Source organism: Sceloporus undulatus, chromosome 1 (genome assembly GCF_019175285.1).
Source record: "Sceloporus undulatus isolate JIND9_A2432 ecotype Alabama chromosome 1, SceUnd_v1.1, whole genome shotgun sequence".
Lineage (NCBI taxonomy): Eukaryota > Metazoa > Chordata > Lepidosauria > Squamata > Phrynosomatidae > Sceloporus > Sceloporus undulatus.
The window spans coordinates 240,079,316-240,098,635 of NC_056522.1; the positions used below are offsets into that span (position 1 = coordinate 240,079,316).

The 19,320-nt window shown below is 42.1% G+C and overlaps 2 protein-coding genes across 3 annotated transcripts in view; one reads left to right on the forward strand and one right to left on the reverse strand.

Annotated features, from left to right (window-relative positions):
* The window catches only part of SEC22A (SEC22 homolog A, vesicle trafficking protein), a 1,054,631-nt gene that overhangs the window by 798,248 nt on the left and 237,063 nt on the right, over positions 1-19,320 (reverse strand). The gene's annotated exons all lie outside the window — the stretch shown is intronic.
* The window catches only part of SEMA5B (semaphorin 5B), a 558,977-nt gene that overhangs the window by 430,672 nt on the left and 108,985 nt on the right, over positions 1-19,320 (forward strand). The window contains 5 exon segments of the mRNA XM_042445089.1: positions 655-697; positions 2,561-2,592; positions 2,595-2,651; positions 2,654-2,722; positions 8,274-8,559. Coding sequence (XP_042301023.1) covers positions 655-697; positions 2,561-2,592; positions 2,595-2,651; positions 2,654-2,722; positions 8,274-8,559 — 487 coding nt within the window.

The window sequence follows — 19,320 nt, forward strand, 5'->3', positions numbered from 1 at the left end:
TTTCCCCGTGGGCTCCTGGCAGGCCGGGGGGAAAAAGGGGGGAGGAGGCAGCCCACCCCGTCCCAATCCCTTTCTCCCCCACAGGCACCTGGCGGCTGCTGGATATAATAAAGGAGGAGGCAGCCCCGGCCCCGTTCTTTCTCCCACAGCGCCTGGAAGCGGCAGGAAGAAGGAGGGAGGAGGCAGCCCCGCCCCCATCCCCTTCTCATGCGTCGCCTGTGCTAGCAAAGCACGGCACCCGCAGGAGAAGGGGCAGGCAGGAGGGAGCTTCCAGCCCTGGCACCACGAGAAAGGATTGCGCAACAACCCAGTTGGTAACTCCTGCTTTACATTGAGGCAACAAACGGTATGGACTGACAGAATTTTTATAAGTCTTTGGCATTGTTTCCGCTTTGCTTCAAATCCGTTACAATCCTTGGTTACATGGCCTCTTATCTTTTTAGCCCTCAATTTACCCACAGCATATCAAAATACATATTTGACTCTAAAGCCTCGCCATTGTAGACGAGGTTGACTTATAGTCAAGTGTATATGGTAATCTACAGTGTGGGGGAATTGGTCAAAAACAATAGCACATAAGTTTGCAATGTTATATTATATCCAGTTGTCGTCATTACAACTTCCCTTCCAACTCTTTTTTTTGATTACAGGTAGAATCTAGCAAAATAATTGAGAAAATAAAGGGGGTAGCACGTTGCACAAAACCCCCACCCCCACCCCCCCCCCCCCCACCACCCACCACCCACCCCAACCCCCCCACCCCCCCCCACCCCCCCCCCCCCAGCCCCCACACCCCCCCCCCCCACCACCCCCCCACACCCCACCCCCCCCACCCCCCCAACCCCCCCCCCCCCACCACCACCCCCCCCCCCAAACACCCCCCACACCCCCCCCCCCACCCCCCCCCCACCCCCCCCCCCCCCCCCCCCCCCCCCCCCCCCCAACCCCCCCCCCCACCCCCCCCCCCCCCCCCCACCCACCACCCCCCCCACCAACCCCCCCCCCCCACCACCCACCCCCCCAACCCCAACACCCCCCCCCCCCACCACCCCACACCCCCCCCATCCACCCCCCACCCCCCCCCGCCCCCCACCCCCCCCCAACCCACCACCCCCACACCCCCCCCCCCCCCACACCCCACCCCCCCCCACCCCCCACAACCCCCCCCACCCCCACCCCCCCCCCCCCCCCCCCCCCCCACACACACCCCCACACCCCCCCCCACCCCCCACCCCCAACCCCCCAGCCCCCAACCCCCCCCCCCAACACCCCCCCAACCCACCCCACCAACCCCCCCCACACCCCCACCCCCCCCCCCACCACCCCCACCCCCCACCCCCCCCCCCACCCCCCAAACCCCCCCCCCCCACCACCCCCCCCACCCACACCCCCCCCCCACCACACCCCCCCCCCCCACCCCCCAAACCCACCCCCCCCCCCCCCCCCCCCCCCCCAACCCCACCCCACCCCCCCCCCACCCCCCCCCCACCCCCCCCCCCCCACCACCCACCCCCCACCCCCCCCACCCCACCCCAACCCACCCCCCCCCCCACCCCACCCCCCCCCCACCCCCCCCCCCCCCCCCCCCCCCCACCCACCACCCCCCAAACCACCCACCACCCCCACCCCCCAACAACCCCCCAAACACCCCCCCCCCCCCCCCCCCCCACCCCCCCCCCCCACCCCCCCCCCCCCCCCCCACCCCCCCCCCCAAACCCCAACCCCCCCCTCCCCCCACCCCCCAACCCCCACCCCCCCACCACCCAACCCCCCACCCCACCACCCCCCCCACACACCCCCCCCCCCCACCCCCCACCCCCCACCCACCCCCCCCCCCCCCCCCCCCCCCCCCCCCCCCCCCCCCCCCCCCCCCCCCAACGCCCACAACAACCCACCCAACCCCCCCCAACCACCCCCCACCCACCCCCCACCCCAAACCCACCCCCCCCCCCCCCCCCCCCCCCCCCCCACCCACACACCACCCCCCCACACCCCACCCAACCACCCCCCAAACCCACCCCCCCACCCCCCCCCCCACCCCCCACCCCCCCCCCCCCCCCACCACCCCTCCCCCCACCGCCCACACCCCCACCCCCACCCGCCCACCCAACCACCCCCACCCACCCCGCCCCCACCCCCCCCCCCCAACCGCCCCACCACCCCCCCAGCACCCACCACCCCCCACCCGCCCCCCCCCCCCCCCCACCACCCCCCCCCCCCCACACCCCCCCCACCACACCCCCACCCCCCCCCCACCCCCCCCCCCCAACCCACACCCCCCCCCACCCCCCCCCCAACCCCCCCCCCCCCCCCCCCCCCCCCCACCACCCCCCACAACCCACACCCCCCACACCCCCCCCCACCCCCCCCCCCCACCACCCTATCAAATCAAATTTTCACTCTACCCTCCCTCCTTCTACATCCATCCCCCCACTTCAGTCACATCGTCATGTTAACACCACACCCAGCACACCTACACCATATGTTTTCCTATCTATCACTCACACCCACCCCCACTCGCCCCCCACAGGAAACATCCCACAACAATAAATAGCCACCCCCCTTATGATCCTCGGCATAACTCGACAGCATGTGATCACATCACAAAGAACTCTATTCGCCAACTGTCATTGATTTCTCAGGACGGGATCCACTATTTACCGCAGCCTTGGAATGTCCCACCTCTAAGAACAGCCAGCAGTAAACTCCAAGTGGCTTAATGGTGAGAACTGTTTTGAATGAAAAAGCATTAAGACAATCTGAACGTCTTGGAAAACATATCATTTTCTTTTATCTCCTAACAGTCTGGATAGTATATATGTGAGAAAGGAACTACTCCCAGTGATAACATGGAAACATGGCACAGATAATGTAGACCAGAATTCAGATTAATAAATACCTGAAAGTGTATTGATACAATACCTGTCCCTTATCTCCCTTCCCCTTCAGAACTGTGACATATAGTCAGATTCAACCAGGAATAACATTTATACCACTTTTTCCTTTATGTCCTTTATTGCTTATCTCCTTCTCAGCACATTAATTATTGCAGCATCCCAGCAGTTCTTTCCACCCACATTTGTTCCAGCTTTCTGTAATACAGAGATGCATTACCACAGGCTTCAGCACTAGAGAACTGGAGGGTATATTTTGAGGCATGCCATTTTGACCTGTGGAATTGTTTTTGCACTCTCCCTGTAGGAAACTACACCTTCAAAATTCCTTTTGTTCCCAGGGGATCTAGAGGGATAGGAGACTCCTCCCTTGACACGTTGGTACCTCTTGATCCAATTTCGGTAATAAAGTTCAACCTGAGATTAGATTGTTAATCTGTATCCTCCAAGCTTTTGTTTTGGAATTCACATTACATCCAAGCACAGCTGAAGATCCTGTGTAAGCTATCATTTAATTAAAATTCTTAGATATCAACATTTACTGAATGGCCATAATTTCCCCCCCCCTGTTGATTCTTTAATAGAATATGTAGACTTTGAAATCAAATAACTAAGACACCATGGCCTTATATAAACAGTCCCTTACTTGTTTCAATTATAATTAGCAACCACTGCCACCACCATGCCCTGGCTACATCACTGATCCTTCAGATTAATGAGGTTATACCATGCTTCAGTTTACTGAGAAAAAAACTACTCGAGTTTCAATATGGATGTTTACTTTTTGAGAAATTTGACAAAAACTCATTTTAGTATCTTTCACTGAAGGTGCATCTACACTGTAGAAAATGCAGTTTAACGCCACTTTAAGTGCTGTAGCTCCATCCTATGGAACTCTGATATATGTAGTTTTACAAGGTCTTTAGCTTCACTGCCAGAGTGCTGTGCTTCCCAAAATTTCAGGATTCTGTAGGATGGAGCCATGGCAGTTAGATTGAGTCAAACGCATATTCTTCTATATGCAGATGCACCTTAAAAATGAAAATGAATGCATGGTTTTTATGGCCATGAGACGTATAACACCAGCCAACATGAAGTGTATGTCTGGAACATTCAATCTATTTCTGCTTATTCATGCCATTTTGTTATTTGGATTTAGAGATTTTTTAAAAGTTAAAATACATATGAATTAGCAGTACACACACCATAGATATAGTTAAAATAGTTAAAATATATTAAAAATAGATACAACCATTAAATGCTATTTTTATTTTGAGTCATTGTACTATAGTACACTTCTGTACATTAACAAACTAAAGTGCCCTCAAATGCTGTACTATCAGAATTAGTTAATTTATTTAAACTTTACCTTTGAACTTATCTACTTATTTCTTTAAATTTTGTTTCATTTCATTAATTTTCTTTCTATATTAATTAAATTTTATTTCTTTTTTTAAGACTTAAGATTAAATTAATGTATTAAATTCATTTGTTGAAATGAACATTAATTGTTTAATCACTTTCTAAAATTAACTTTGGAATTTTATATTTGATCAATACTCACTTGTGGTGATATAGTAGCAGCACAGCATCAGTGGTGTGAGAAACAGCTTGAATTGGAAGCAGCTGGAAATCTGTGGTTGCTGGAGGATCAAGACGTCTAGTATGTCTCCCCAAGAAGTGGTTACTGATGTCTGGAAGGATCAGAAACTTTTTTCTCTTTCTTAAATTGCAAGTTTTGCTAGTTTAAACAAAGCCATGTGTCTGGTTCCAAGCTCAAAATCCTCAAAAGGGTTCCCCAAAAGGTGTTGTGTATGTGTGTGTGTGTGTGTAATTTGCAATTCAGTAACAACAATGAACAAAACAACAGATGGGATACAATCATGAATAGAAATTCATTACTGAAAGGCTAAATAGAAGATGACATTGTCATAATAAATAGTCTGGTGTTAGACTGAAAACTAGATCTTATGTCGTTTTCTTGGCAAGATGTTCAGAGATGGTTTGCCTTTACCTTCCCTTGAGACTGGAGAGGTGACTTGCCCAAGGTCAACCAGCTGGTTACAAACCCTAGTCTTCAAAGTCATAGTCCAATGCTCAAATCACTACTCCACACTGGTTCTACTGTTAACTACAGTTAACATATTCTAGGAGGGGGAACCAGACCAATTTTTTCACTGATCTGTAGACATTCACGTGCTATGTCACAATTCTCTACAGGGAGTGAGTCCAATGTTCACCCAACCAATCATGTTCACCACCACCAATCAGCATTAACTTGCCTTCTTTCCAGTTCTTATCAAATATTTTGTGAGCATTCACCAAACATATGAAATTTTATGGTGTGTGTGTGTGGTGTGTGTGTGTGTGTGCATGCGTGCGCGCCTCAAGGTGCCTGTCAACATATAGTGGCCCCAAAATTTTATAGGATTGTCTTAAGCAAGGAAGCCAGAGATGGTTTTGCCAATTCCTTCCTCTGAAATATAGCCTGTAGTACCTGGTATTCGTTGGTTGTTTCCCATCCAAGTACTTATCAAGGCTGACCCTGCTTAACTTCCAAGATCAAGATGGCATCTGATTTAAGCAATTTGTATTGCCAATAAACAAAGAGAGTAATAGATTTTTTGTTTTGTGATACTGTAATTTGATCAAGTATTTGAGACCAGATCTTTGGACAGTCTAGCCACATGTGTAAATAAGTACTTCCCCACCAACATGTGGGTGGAACACTATTCACTCTTCTGGTTAGCTGACTGAAATAAGATACCACTAAAATTCTCTTTTAGGACATTTCCTTATTCTATTTTCAGTTCTCCATATCAGCATTTTACGGCTGATGGTTGATGATAGCTTTTTCTTTTTCTTTCTTTGTGGTGTGGGGTGTGGGGGGGGTGCAAAAACAACTTTGGGGGCCATAGATGTACAGTAGGCTGCACTTTGGACTTTCTGGCTCTTAGGGAAGCAGCCTTGTGTCCTCTTCTATGCTTGATACCTCTTTCCAGTCTTAAGAACATGGTGGCTCATGGAGGGATGAGACAGTTGCTAATGACTGAGTCAAAAATGTAAGTTTCTACTTGGTAGCTTGTCACGTAATAACCAAATATATGAATTCCTTGAAATACCAGGATAATGTTTTGGATAATGTTAGAAACATGGTAAACTTTGGTCTGCGATGGTTGGTCATGAAGCAAATATTACACAACAGTCCAGCTCAATGAGAATGTATACATGAATGGCAATTGCAAGGACTTGATTAAAATAGATGAGACCATAGTCTTTTTACAGATAAAGTTAATGAACGATGGTCTTGCTCTCTGCTGAACTGTGTTTCCAGATGCCACAGCGACAGCAGTTTCATTTGAACACTGTTTTCTCTTCTGTGGCAAGTTGTAATCATTCTCAGCATCGCATCCTGATTCTGTTCAGATCTTCTTGATCAATTGCAAATCGCTTCTTTACCTTCGTCAGAATTGTTTAAACAGTAACAAATAGTAAGCCTGTTTTTGATTAAACAACAACAAGCATGGTAGGCCAGTATGACATCTCTTAAATCAAATGGAAGCTCTATAAAAGCAGTCCCAGAGTGCATACCATGTCTGTGGTTACCTTCAGAATTACTGGTGAAAACTAAAAAGCTTCATGTGAAAATTTGATCAGATATTGCCACAGCATCAAATAGTAAGGTATTTCCTTCCTAGATGAATCCCTCTTTGCTACTTCTTCCAATGGCAAGTGAAGCCGTTTTTATTCAGATAGATTTTAGAACTGTCAGCTTTTAAGAAAAGGGCATATACTTGTATTACTTTAAATTGTAACTGTTTCAACTCTTTTAAAAATCATTTTAGAAAGTGCATTTTTTAAATTGTTGTAATATGTTTAATTAGTTTAATTCTGTTTTAATGTTAGTTTTTGTATGCTTTAATTAAGCTGTATTCTTACATTGTAAGACTCTTTTAGATCTCCAATCCGGGGAGTTGCTAAACAAAACACTATTGTTATCTGCTACAAGGCAATACTTTTGTTTACAACTTTGGGAATGGTGAACTCTAAGGAAATCTAAGGAAATCCAGATACAGATTAACAAGTATGAGCCAAAGAACCTCCAGTCCCTGAAAAAGAAATGAGGGTGGAGAACAATGTCTGTTTTATAGCATATACGTAAAAATGGTATTTCTGAAACAAAAAGCATCCCTTCTTCATTTTTAGACAAGAATTTTTTGTTGTAGGCAACACCTTTATATTTCCATTTTAAATGTATACCAATTCATATATGCATCTACCTCAGCAGTTCTCTATGTTTTTTTGGGTAGGGGATCATGGACCCCTTTAAGAATATATTTTAAAAATCCCCTCCCCAGAAAAATGTACATGAACATATAAATGGAAAATGTTTTGTGTAGTTTATTTTATTGCATTGGAAATTGATTTATGTCATATACGCTACTCTGGAATGAAAAAAGGATGATGAAGGCCAATTTAAAGACTACATTTTTACCCTGGAATTCTCTATGATATTAAAAAGTTTAAGAAACAGGAAGGAAATCAAAGGAGGGATTCATTTTTGCCTTCAGTTCATGGACGCCCCTTGAACCCTTTGAATAATCCAGTTTGAGACTGCTTTAAGTGCCTTGGCTCAGAGCTAGGGAATCCTGGGAATTATAGTTTATTGTGGCACAGAGCTCTCTAACAGAGAAGGCTAAATGCTTCACAAAACTTTACTTCCCAGAATTCTCTAGTATTGAGCCAAGGCAGTTAAAACTGTATCAAACTGGATTATTTCTGCAGTATGTTTTGGATTTAAATCTACTTAATTTGATTGTTGTTGTTCAAGTAATTTCTGATTTATGGTGAGCCTAATGTGAACCTGCCTTGGGGCTTTCTTGGCAAGGTTTATTCAGAGGGGGTTTGCCATTACCTTTCTCTGACTGAGGCTGAGACAGTATGACTTGCCCAAGGCCACCCAGTCGGTTTTCATGGTTGAATGAGGATTCAGACCTTGGTCTCCAGAGTCATAGTCCAACACACACACCACTGCACCAAACTGGCTTGCAGTTAATTTGATTACACAAGAGTAATAAAATGATTTATAATTTGAGTTTCTCAATATTCTTTAAAACACCATGTTTGTAAAAAAATGTTGAAATAATACAGAAGTTGGATCTTTGGCGTTTTGATACACAGTAGTGTGTTTACATATTTAACACATTCCTAGATGCTGTAGTCACCATGTGATGAATGTGGTTATAAGAACTAGCCTGTGTTTTTAGATATTTTGAAAGAGTTTCTCATCACCCCTATGAACTTTTATCCCCCATTCTCTGTAAATCTCACTTTTACTATAAAAATCATACTGTATTTTATGCCTTAATTTCCCCCCAGAGCCCAACTTCATTGCTGCCTATGACATCGGTTTGTTCACTTACTTCTTCTTCCGTGAGAATGCTGTAGAGCATGACTGTGGGAAAACTGTCTATTCTCGTGTGGCAAGGGTTTGCAAAAATGACATTGGAGGGAGATTTCTGTTGGAGGACACATGGACAACCTTCATGAAGGCTCGGCTGAACTGCTCTCGGTCTGGAGAAATCCCTTTTTACTACAATGAACTGCAAAGCACTTTTTATCTACCTGAACAAGATTTGATCTATGGAGTCTTCACTACCAATGTGTGAGTTTGTTCTTTCTCTTGCTTCCTGTTTGCTTCATTTCAATATTTATCTCCCCCCCCCCCCCGTGTTTTCTTATGTTTAGCAAGTGTGAAAATCCATTGTGAGCTGCCTTGTATCCCATATTAGGAGACAGGTGAGATATAATCTGATTACGTACCATATAAACTCATGTATAAATCTAGAGATTTTAGTTAAAACATTGACTTCAAAAACTTATCCATGGGTCAATGTGACTTCTGTACTTTAATTCTTATTTTTTAGAATAGAATAGAAATTTATTGTTAAAAGCTAAAAGCCGTCACAATATAAAATATATCCAAACAGTAAATATAAAAACAATGTTAAAAAACAACAACACCAAAGCATAAAAATCACCAAAAACAACATGGTAAAGTTAATAAAAGAGATCCATCAAAAAAACCCAATAATACATCGTAAATGATATAATCATAAAACTATAAAACTTGAATGGATCTAGCCGTCATTCCGATCAAGAACGCTAATCCTAATCTTGCTAGCAGCTAAACCAAATTTTGCTACCATAGAAGTAACAAATGCATTGTTGCCAGCCAAAAGGACACAAGTCTGCTGAAAACAAGATCTACCAGAAAGAGATTTCAAAATACAACCAAGAAAACTTTGTCTAGGAGATATATACAGAGGGCAATATAGAAGGTAATGTTCTATATTCTCCACTTATCCGGTTTTGCAGATACATAGTCTTAGATGGACAGGAGTGTTATTATATCTGCCCGTCAAATAGGCAGAAGGCATACATTGGAACCTTAGAGCAGTAAATGCTTTTCTAGCAGGGGCCAAAGTAAGATTAATAAAGTAATACTCAAACCCAAATGAAGTCTTGTACAATGGGTACCAAAGAGAAAAAGAAGAGCTCGAAAGTGAAAGAAGATCGGAAGAAAGGTAAATTTTCTCTTTGATCAGTTGCTTGACTCTACGGGTGGCATAATTTGGAAGTGAGTCCACATTAATCTCACAGCTCTGTAATATTGTTCTAACTATAGATACCCAGGAGTTTGGAGAATTAAGAGAGATTTGTTCTGAAAAACATTTTTGGGGGAGCCTATAATCACTCATGGATAACAACTTTAACCAGTAGAAGGCAAGAGCAGTATGTGTACCAGCTAAAAGAGTAGTTTGGCCTGTTTCCGCTCTCAGAAAAGAAACAGGGGTACACTTAGGGACAGCCAACAGGGATCTTAGAAATAAGTTCTGAACAGTTTCTAAATTTGAGACACTGTTGTATCCCCAAATTTCTGCTCCATATAATAACTGAGGAACAATTTTGCTTTGATAAACCTTGATTGTAGGTGCTACTAAGTGACCTCCTTGAAGTCTATGAAATTTCAACAGAGAATTTATAGAGAGGGATGCTTTTAGCTTAGTAGCAACAAAATGAGTTTTCCATGACAAATTAGATTGAAATCTTAAACCCAAGTAGTTGTAATAGGATTGTTGATCAATAGATTTTGCCTCAAGGCTCCACCTATGAAGGTTTTTTTTTTTACCAAAAATCACAACTTTGGTTTTAGAGTGATTGACTATTAACATTTCCTTTGTACAGTATTCATTTAGCTTCTTTAAGAGTCTGCGCATTCTGATTAAGGTGACCGAAATCAAAACAATATCGTCAGCATATTACAACACTAAAAGTTTAACATCCTGAATAGTAGCTGGGGAAAATTTTGATCCTTTTAAGGCCTGGATGACATCATTAATATAAAAATTAAATTAAAAAGGTGCCAGAAGACAGCCCTGGCGTTTTTAAAAAGAAATCATACCCTGGTAAAAGGCAAGAGCATAATCTGTCCTGGAAGCACTGACCCCCTCTATTCTCTCATCCATCCAACCTTTAGGATGAACATATACAATTATGCCTGCTGGAAATTTTTCAATTCGTTGGCATTGTTTTCCTTTGCAGCATCATCTAGAACTTTTGTTTCATGCCCCTAGGTTTTACCTTTGACTTATCTATGGGTCATATCAAAATCATAACTTTGGCCCCCAAATCTTCCTTCGTCTTATACATGAGGTCCACTTCATATTAAGTCTACTTAATAGCAGTTTACTCTAACAGCTTCCCTAAGAGATGGAAGACAGGTTGCTTATCTGTAGCTCTTTTTGAATGGACACCATTCAGAGTTGTACACTCACTTGCCTTGCTGCAGGTTCTCATATGCCTGATTTCCATGTCTGCCTTCCAGTAGTAGGGCTGTGTGTATGGTGGGAAGAGATGTAGAACAAAGAACAGTAGCAGGGAATGTATTAAGCACTTCTTTCACCTTCACCACCTTCTCTACTCAAAACTGAACATTTCTAAGACTGCTTTTAATTAAACAATACTATCAGGTCTTTTTTATGTATGCATGGTGTTGCACTCTTAGTCATAGAAAGTGATGGCTTTTGCTAGGATTGCTTTTAAGTTCCTAGAATATACAAATTCATTTTGGGCTTTTTTATATTTAATTACCAATTCAGAAAAGAAAATCTGATTAGTTTCTGTGTAGGATAGGGCTGTCTAGACACCAGATTATGGAACCTTCCTATTCTAATCATGTGAATTAGCCACTTGTGGAGAAGAGGATTTCTTAAAAGTATAATTATTTGGAGGGAAAAAAGCTTTTCTCAGTGTTGTAGCATATGACTTCCCTTTGGCAGAACTGAAGAATTGTCATGAGAGATTGGGTCCCAATAATACCCCAAGGTCAACTTTTGCTAAAGCACTTACAAAAGGGGCTTGTCTGAATAGTACACAATACTAAAGCCACAGACTTATGCATGAGTGTTGCCTTCTTTTTTTTGTCTACCTTTATTGTAATGCTTGTATAACCTATTTCCTTTTGAACACTTTTTTTACCCACTTGAACCCTTGGATATCAATAGAGCAGACTAATAGTCAAAGCCAGATTCAGCACAACAGCAGAGGACTTGTGACGTAACATGTAGCCCTGTTCTTGTACAGTATAACAATTTGCAAGCATACAAAGTCTAATATGTATCATCTTAGAACAAAGAAACTCTGGCTGTAGGCAAAAGAGATCAGTGGCTGCAAAAATACATGTTGTAGTAGATGGAAAACCTAAAGCAGAGTGCATCCAGACTGATTGAAAAGTTCAATTTTGTCCCTACACTTTCCAGTTTTAGATTTTGTTAAAATATACTGGGCTAGGGAAAGGTCTCTGGGATCTGACAGAAAATATTCTGAGATAAAATAAAATGTGCATGGACCCCCAAAATAAAATCAGAAAGGATAGGACAAAATCTGGGACTTTCTGGCCCTTTAATCATTCTGGATGCAGCCACAGTCTGTTGATAGTACAGTGGATCCTTGTTATACGCTGAGGTTTGGTTCCAAGATCCCCCATGTATAACAAAATCCGTGTATACTCAAGTCCCATTAAATGCAATGACATAGCAACATGATGTCCCTTATAAAAAATGGAACATCAAGGTAAATTTATACTTTTTTGGAACATTTTCAAACCGTGTATGCTGGAATCCGTGTATAAAAAATCCGTGTATAAGAAGGTCCGACTGTATACAACAAATCTTGGAATATCTTGTAAAACCATGTTATAGTCACTAGCAGAGGACCACTCTCAGGACTTGTGTAGCGGATGGGAGTTTTTAATCATATAGGTAATTTTAAAGTGCAGGGTGATAATGTTCCTCATGAAGACACAGTTGCTTCAGTCAGATATTCATATCTGAATTTAATAAACGTTTTGTGCCTGCATTCAGCCACTAAGCTTCTTATGTGGCATAGCCTCCAATATCCCTGTTTTTGCTGGTGAGTCTTTCACCCTGGTGGCACAGTGGTTAAATGCCTGTACTGCAGGCATTCACTCAAAACCACAAGGTTGCGAGTTCAAGACCAGCAAAAGGGCCCAAGCTCGACTCAGGCTTGCATCCTTCCGAGGTCGCTAAAATGAGTACCCAGACTGTTGGGGGCAAATTAGCTTACTTGCTAATTAGCTTACTTGCTGTTCACCGCTATGATCTTTGGAATAGCGGTATATAAATAAAACAAATTATTATTAATTATTATTATTAAAGTCTGCCCTGCAGATTGTTTCCCCCACCCTTCCTTCCATCCTTTAGCCATTTAGCTTGCTTCCCCCAACACTGCAAAGTGCAGTTTGGTCCACAGCCCCTTGAAGGCAAGAGGCAGCCAATTTTCTGGCACCTGCTCCCTCCTGCTTTCCATTCTCCCATCTCTTACTAGCTCCAGATTTAGCTGCTGAAAGAGCATGCAACATGAACTGAGAGGGGCCGAGCCAGGAAAAAAGTATGCATGAAGATTACATAGAAGTTTGTATTTAACGAGCAGCAACACCTCTGCATGTGCCACCACTAGGACACTGGACATCACTGTAGATCAGTGTTGTAGTTGGTTATAGTAGAAGTGGATGGGCTGAAGAAAGATATAGGAAAGAGGAAGGAGGCTGTGTCTGATGCCCCAACTGGCTTGGAGTGAAGAAGGCACAAAAGTTGCCATATGTCCATCTTTCTACTGTCATACATTTCGTTTGTTAACAGAAGCAGTTGTGCCTTGAACAGGTATAGTGGCAGGAGAGAATGCAACAAGCTTCTCCATATCACTGGAACTTCATTATGGTGTGGTTTGAGGGGTGGGGATACACTTCACCTGTTTAATTTGTGCTTATCTGGACACTTAAAAAAAAGAGGTTGCCCTGCAGGACCTGAACCCTTCCATCCCAAACTGAAAAACACTAGACACCAATAGAACTCAGAAATATGTGTTTGTGTGTGTGTTATTATTAAGGAGTGAAGCTACTGTGCACAGCTGTCCAAAGCTCATTCATATCTTGGCTTTTTAAGATATGTTGATCTAAAAAACACTAAATTGGTCTTAATTTTTGAGTTTAAGGTTTAATCCAGCTCTGGTAATTTATGAGTATTCTTCTTCTATAATTTAATGTATATGCAGAATATAATGCGATTTTCTCCATCAAGTTTAGACTACTTTCTTGGTAAAGAAAAAAAATTAGTGTGGCACTTTTCTTTTTCCTTTTTCCTTGCAAGAAAAAAAAGCATTATGTAATTCTGTTCAGAAGTGAATAGACAAATTATTATTGATAATGGCTAAATTTAGATCAAATAGGGACTTTGTGTGATGACACAGTGTTCTTTCAAGTATTCAAAGGAAGGAAAATGTTCCAATTTGTCAGCCAACTAGACAAATAATGGTAATTATTCTTTTAACTTCTATCAGGACTTGTGTCACACTCTATGCTCTCTGCATATAAAGTAATGCTATGGTTGCTCCAGTACTGTGACTGATGCATATAGGATGCATTTTAAAATTTTAAGCACATGTAATCTTAAAGGAGGAGAAAAATATATGATATACACAAATCTTGAAGCTTTTCATTTAATGGGGTCAGGAGCAATTTTCTGAAAAATGGGCATCAGTCAGCATGGTGCATTTCATTGTAGAAAAACATGTTATATTCTGATTTATTGCTCATTGTTGTGTAATGTGGAGGGAAGTCAGCAGAAAATATGGCTATTTATGGAAGCAACTCATGAAATATTTAAACACTTGTTATTAAAGTTTTCAGTAGGGTCACTGAAAACCCCTTTAAAAGCCTCTGGATATGTCCCTTTTCTCAACACTGGCTTAAATATGGGAAGTTGGCCTGTCTCTTAGAATGAGGCAATAATGAAAAATATCAGTTGAAAGTTAGGGTGGGGAAGATGGTGTAAATTAGGAGCAGTACCACAGATATTCCCCCAGATCTCAGCTATTATCTTCAGCAACATCCAGTCCCAACAAAGCAATACTTTAACCAAGCAGATTCATGAACTGCTGATATGATAGACTTGCAGATTCACAAGGCAAGGGGAACATGAGAGAGAGCTCAGCAAATTTATGTCAAGTATGTGTCTTTGTTTTTAGCAGTTCTTCTCATCAAATATCCATTTGTGTGCTAAGACTCTGGAGAAAAAAATAATATAGAGAATTTGTGAAAGAATTCCCACCCATTTCTAACTAGCAGCGCAGTATATCATACTTACATCTTGATATATGGGTGGATTCCCAGTGCATCTGAGAAAAAAAGGATTGGAGTAGTGCTGAAGACATAGTTTATAGTAGATTCAGTACAACTTTAGCTTTGTTTTCTCAAACAAATGCAGAAATATATTTTAATAGATACTGAGACTTCTGTGATAGATTTTACCACACCTCCAAATGCTTGCAGTTTCCAAACTTTTTTCTTTTTTCAGCAATTTAGTAATGTCCCAGAGTTATTTGTTTGATGTAGAAACTTGATTGCGGTGATATAGATGTATTATGGGGGAAATGGTTCATCATAAGCACAGTATAACAATGTGATAGGAAAGATTAAGAATACTATAGTATTACGTTTTGTAATATTTGAATTTCTATTTTGTTTTAAATTTTGAAGTGCTTGGATCAACCTTATGACTATTTCCAGGTCAGTGATTTTATGGGCATCTTTGTCCATCTGGTATGCTGTGGTTGATCATCTTTCAGTGGAGAAGAAGTGTGCATCCCAATAGGCTTATCACATTATTTCCGCCTTAGGTTGTATGCCCCAGTCCATTTCTAAATAAACACGGTGGCTGTGGAATTCTTAGTAGCTTGCTTTGGAAATTCCACTCCAATCTCAAACAATACAAAGTTTTATTTAGACGATTATTTCTCCGCTTCTCCTTCTTGTGCCTGAAGGCATTAACTTGTCATTCGCCATTAGCTTTGTCTAAAGAACTGCCTTCTGTGAGCACGCAACATGTCAATAATACTCCGATACCAGTGAAGAAAGGTTTAGCATGTGGTGCTTTGACAACTTCAAAGCCAGCTGCTCCATTGCTCAGTGGTATGGAAGGATAGCTATGAGGTAAAAAAGAAGGAGAGAGGAGGAGAACACGCAATCTTGAAACAACATTTTAAAAGTAATGTCTTGCTTTGACAGTGGCAAGAAGGAGCCTTCCAGCCTACAGTACTGTTGAGATAGTTCTTATGATGAGTCTTTTAACAGAGATGAATTATCATACTGGAAACTTGCTCACTAAATCCTTTGAACAAAATCAAATGTTAGAATGCTGATAGGTAGTTTCTGGGAGGCAAGCTACAAGGTGGTATGATAGTAATTCTGTATCAGGATCATACATTCTGCCTTCATTGGGCTTTTTCTTATCACAAAGTAAAAATTATATGGAAGCATGCTTACCTTACTACTCTATATAGTACTTTTTAAAAAAAGAAAAGAAAGAAAAAGACCTTGTTCATTTGTTGCCCCCCTAAAAACCACACAGCTTTTAGTATGTGTTCTTAAGTAATTACTGGTTTAGTAAAAATTTGTTCTTTTCATAGCAGTTCAAATCGCTACCATTAGCAACACGATATGTAAAGCAATCATTCAGACATTTACTCAGCACGATGACAAAGTCTTTCATGCTGTTCTGAAAGGGACTTTTATATTTTTAGTCTCTTCTTTACAATTTCAGACTCTCTGATTTCCTTTTCTTGTCCTCTTTCTTTCGACCTTTTAAAACAACACTAAAATGTTTGGACTCTTTAACTGGGTTTTACATGCATGATCTCTTTGTTTGTCAGTGAAGGAATGATTCCTGGAAAATTAAAGTGGACCCTTCATATTGGCAGGTTGACGATTCACAGATTTGACTCCCCATGGATAGCACCTCCTGATATTATTAAATAATGTGGGGTGTGACCATCAGCATTTTTTTGCTATCTGTGGGAGTCCCCTTGAACAAAACCCCTATGGATGGGAAGGGTCCACTGTCCAGTTAATTTCTTCATATATTAAGCATAAGTAGTTGTGGCTCACCCTGAAGAGTTGTTTGTGAGGAAAGATAAGGAAAGATTGTTGTTGCTGCTGTTGTTGTTGTGTGCCTTCACGTTGTTGCCAACTTCTGGCAACCCTAAGGCGAAGCTATCATACGGGTTTCTTGGCAAGATTTGTTTAGAGATGAGGTTTGCCATTGCCTTTCCTGGAGCTGAGAGCATGTGACTTGCCCAAAGGTTTCATAGCCAAACTGGAACTCAAACTCTGGTCTTCAGAGTCATAATCCAACACTCAAACCTCGATGCTACCCTGGCTCATAAGAAAAGTAATATATGATACATAATGAAGACATTGGTTTGGCATAAATAAGAAATGGAAAGGAGATAAGATAGTTCCTTTCACTAAAGAATATATAGAAAGAGAATATGGTGCAAAATTTGTTTTTCTGGGTTTTGTGACCTATATTGAGGTGGAATGGGAGGGGGAAATAGTTGTTGCTGCCACCATTCCCTTTCTACCCACAAGAACAGATCTTGACAACACATGTAAATTGCTGAGTTTTCCTCTGAACAGTTGGCTTCAAATTGAGAGTGATTGGAGTGTATATTGAGTAATCACACTGATTAAGTGACCGGAGCTTCAGTTTTTTTGGTAACCAGTCCACATTAAGTGATCTTGAATGCACACTACTAGGCCTGTTGCTTTAGCTTCACTTATCTATTCTAAAGGGCAAGTGCTGCTGCCAGACTAGCAGAGGGTCTGTAAGGGTCTGAAATATGTGACACTTGTATATTCAAAATCTGTGTAAGAAACTGTTGGAATGGAGAGCTACTTGCAGGGGCTATGGCAGGATAGAATGATAAGAGGGGAAAAGATGTTGATAGCAACGAGCAATTTGGAATTGTTTGCTATTTTATTCCTATTTTGCTTCCCACTCACCCCTCTGTGACTCTATTATATTCACTCTTATATATAGGAGCTATTTTTCACCTGCGTCTTAGGACCTTGGTTTACCTTCATCCTTTATTCCTAAGGGTTTTGTACTTCTGAGCCAGATTGGGTAAATATTGTACAAAATAGTTTTACCTCATATTAGTTCCAGATGCCATTTTCCTTATAAAGCACACAACTGGAAGCCCTGTGCAAATGGAATAGACCTAAAACACTCATTGTACTGATGACATGGACAAGATCCTTGGAAAGGTGAAGAAGACGACGTGCCCTCTTGATTCCTACCCATCATGGCTGCCTTGATGGAATTTCTTGGAAATGTCATCAATGCATCCCTTAGGGAAGGTTGTGTTCCAACTTGTTTAAAGAAGGTGCTCATTAGACCACTCCTGAAAAAACCTTCCCTGGACCCCCTGGACATGAAAAACTATAGGCCTGTTTCCCATCTGCCATTCTTGAGCAAGGTGATCGAGAGGGCTATCATCCTTCAACTCCAAGCCATCTTGGATGAAACCAATTATCTAGATCCATTTCAAACCGGCTTCAGGACCGGATATGGGGTGGAGACTGCCATGGTTGCTCTGGCTGATGACCTGTTGGTGCTTCTAGACCTCTCAGCAGCTTTTGACACAATAGATCATGACATCCACTTGGAACGCCTGAGAGAGTTAGGAATCGGGGGCACTGCATTGCAGTGGTTCCATTCCTTCCTCTCAGGCAGAGTCCAGAGGTGTTTGTAGTCTGGGGGTGCTCTTAGATCCTTCATTTCACATGATAAACCAGGTGAATGCGGCAGTCAGAAGCACCTGTTATCAACTTCTGCTGATACACGAGCCGCGCCCTTTCCTTGAAGTATGGGACATAGAAACTGTAGTACATGCACTGGTAACTTCACGACTCTATTTCTGTAATGCGCTCTGCATGGGGTTACCCTTGTGCTTTGTCCGGAAACTCCAATTAGTACAAAACATGGCAGCCAGGTTAGTCACCAGAAAATCTAGGAGTAACTGGATAACACAGATCCTAAAGTCACTCCACTGGCTGCCTATTAGTTTCCGGGCGCAGTACAAGGTGCTGGTTATTACCTTTAAAGCCCTACGTGGCTTGGGTCCAACCTATTTAAGGGATCACCTGCTTCCATACAATCCACTTGGCACACTCTGGTCCTCTGGGAAGACTTTATTGCAGCCTTTAAAGGCCAGATTAACTGCAGCCTCCCAGAGGACCTTTTCTGCAACTTTTCCCAGGCTTCAATCCTTCAAATTACAAACTTAGAGAACTTCAAAAAAGCTGTCAAGACGGATCTCTTCTGGCAGGCATTTCCCGAATAAATTCTCCGGACACAGATTGATTACCTCCTCACACCATGTATTTACTACCACTCTGCCTATGTCATGTTTATCATAAATTGATTTTAAAAATCCTTTAATTGTAATATATTTAATTTTTTTAAGGAGGGATATTGTAATTTTATGTATTATATTATATTTGGATGTTTTAGTGTGAGCCGCTGTAATTGTCTTGCTACAGAAGAGCGAGATATAAATAAAAGTTTTTTTTTTAATTTTATTATTTTATTGTCCAAAAGATTTGAATGTCTTTACATTATTTTAATAGAAATAGTTGCACTTTTTAGAGGTGGTATTCATTCCTGACAGTAGAACCTGTGAAACTTAAAATTAAATTTTACCTTGAAAAATAAACCAGAAGTTTAAAAACTGGCCCATTTGTAATCAGTCAGGATTGATGAAATATCAGTATTAACATACCTTTCAAATTAAACTGTGTGTAACTTTTCATGTCAAAATTGCTTTCTCCAGTCTTAAATCATCTGTAGTATCCAAGCGGGGCTTTACAGCATCTCCTAATTGTCATCTAATCCATATGGATTCTTTTCCTCCCTTCTGAGACCTGAAACTGTCTCCACTTTTTCTTAGCAATTTACATGCAATTTATTTTACTGAGATTGAATGTCTGTTATGATGAAATTGT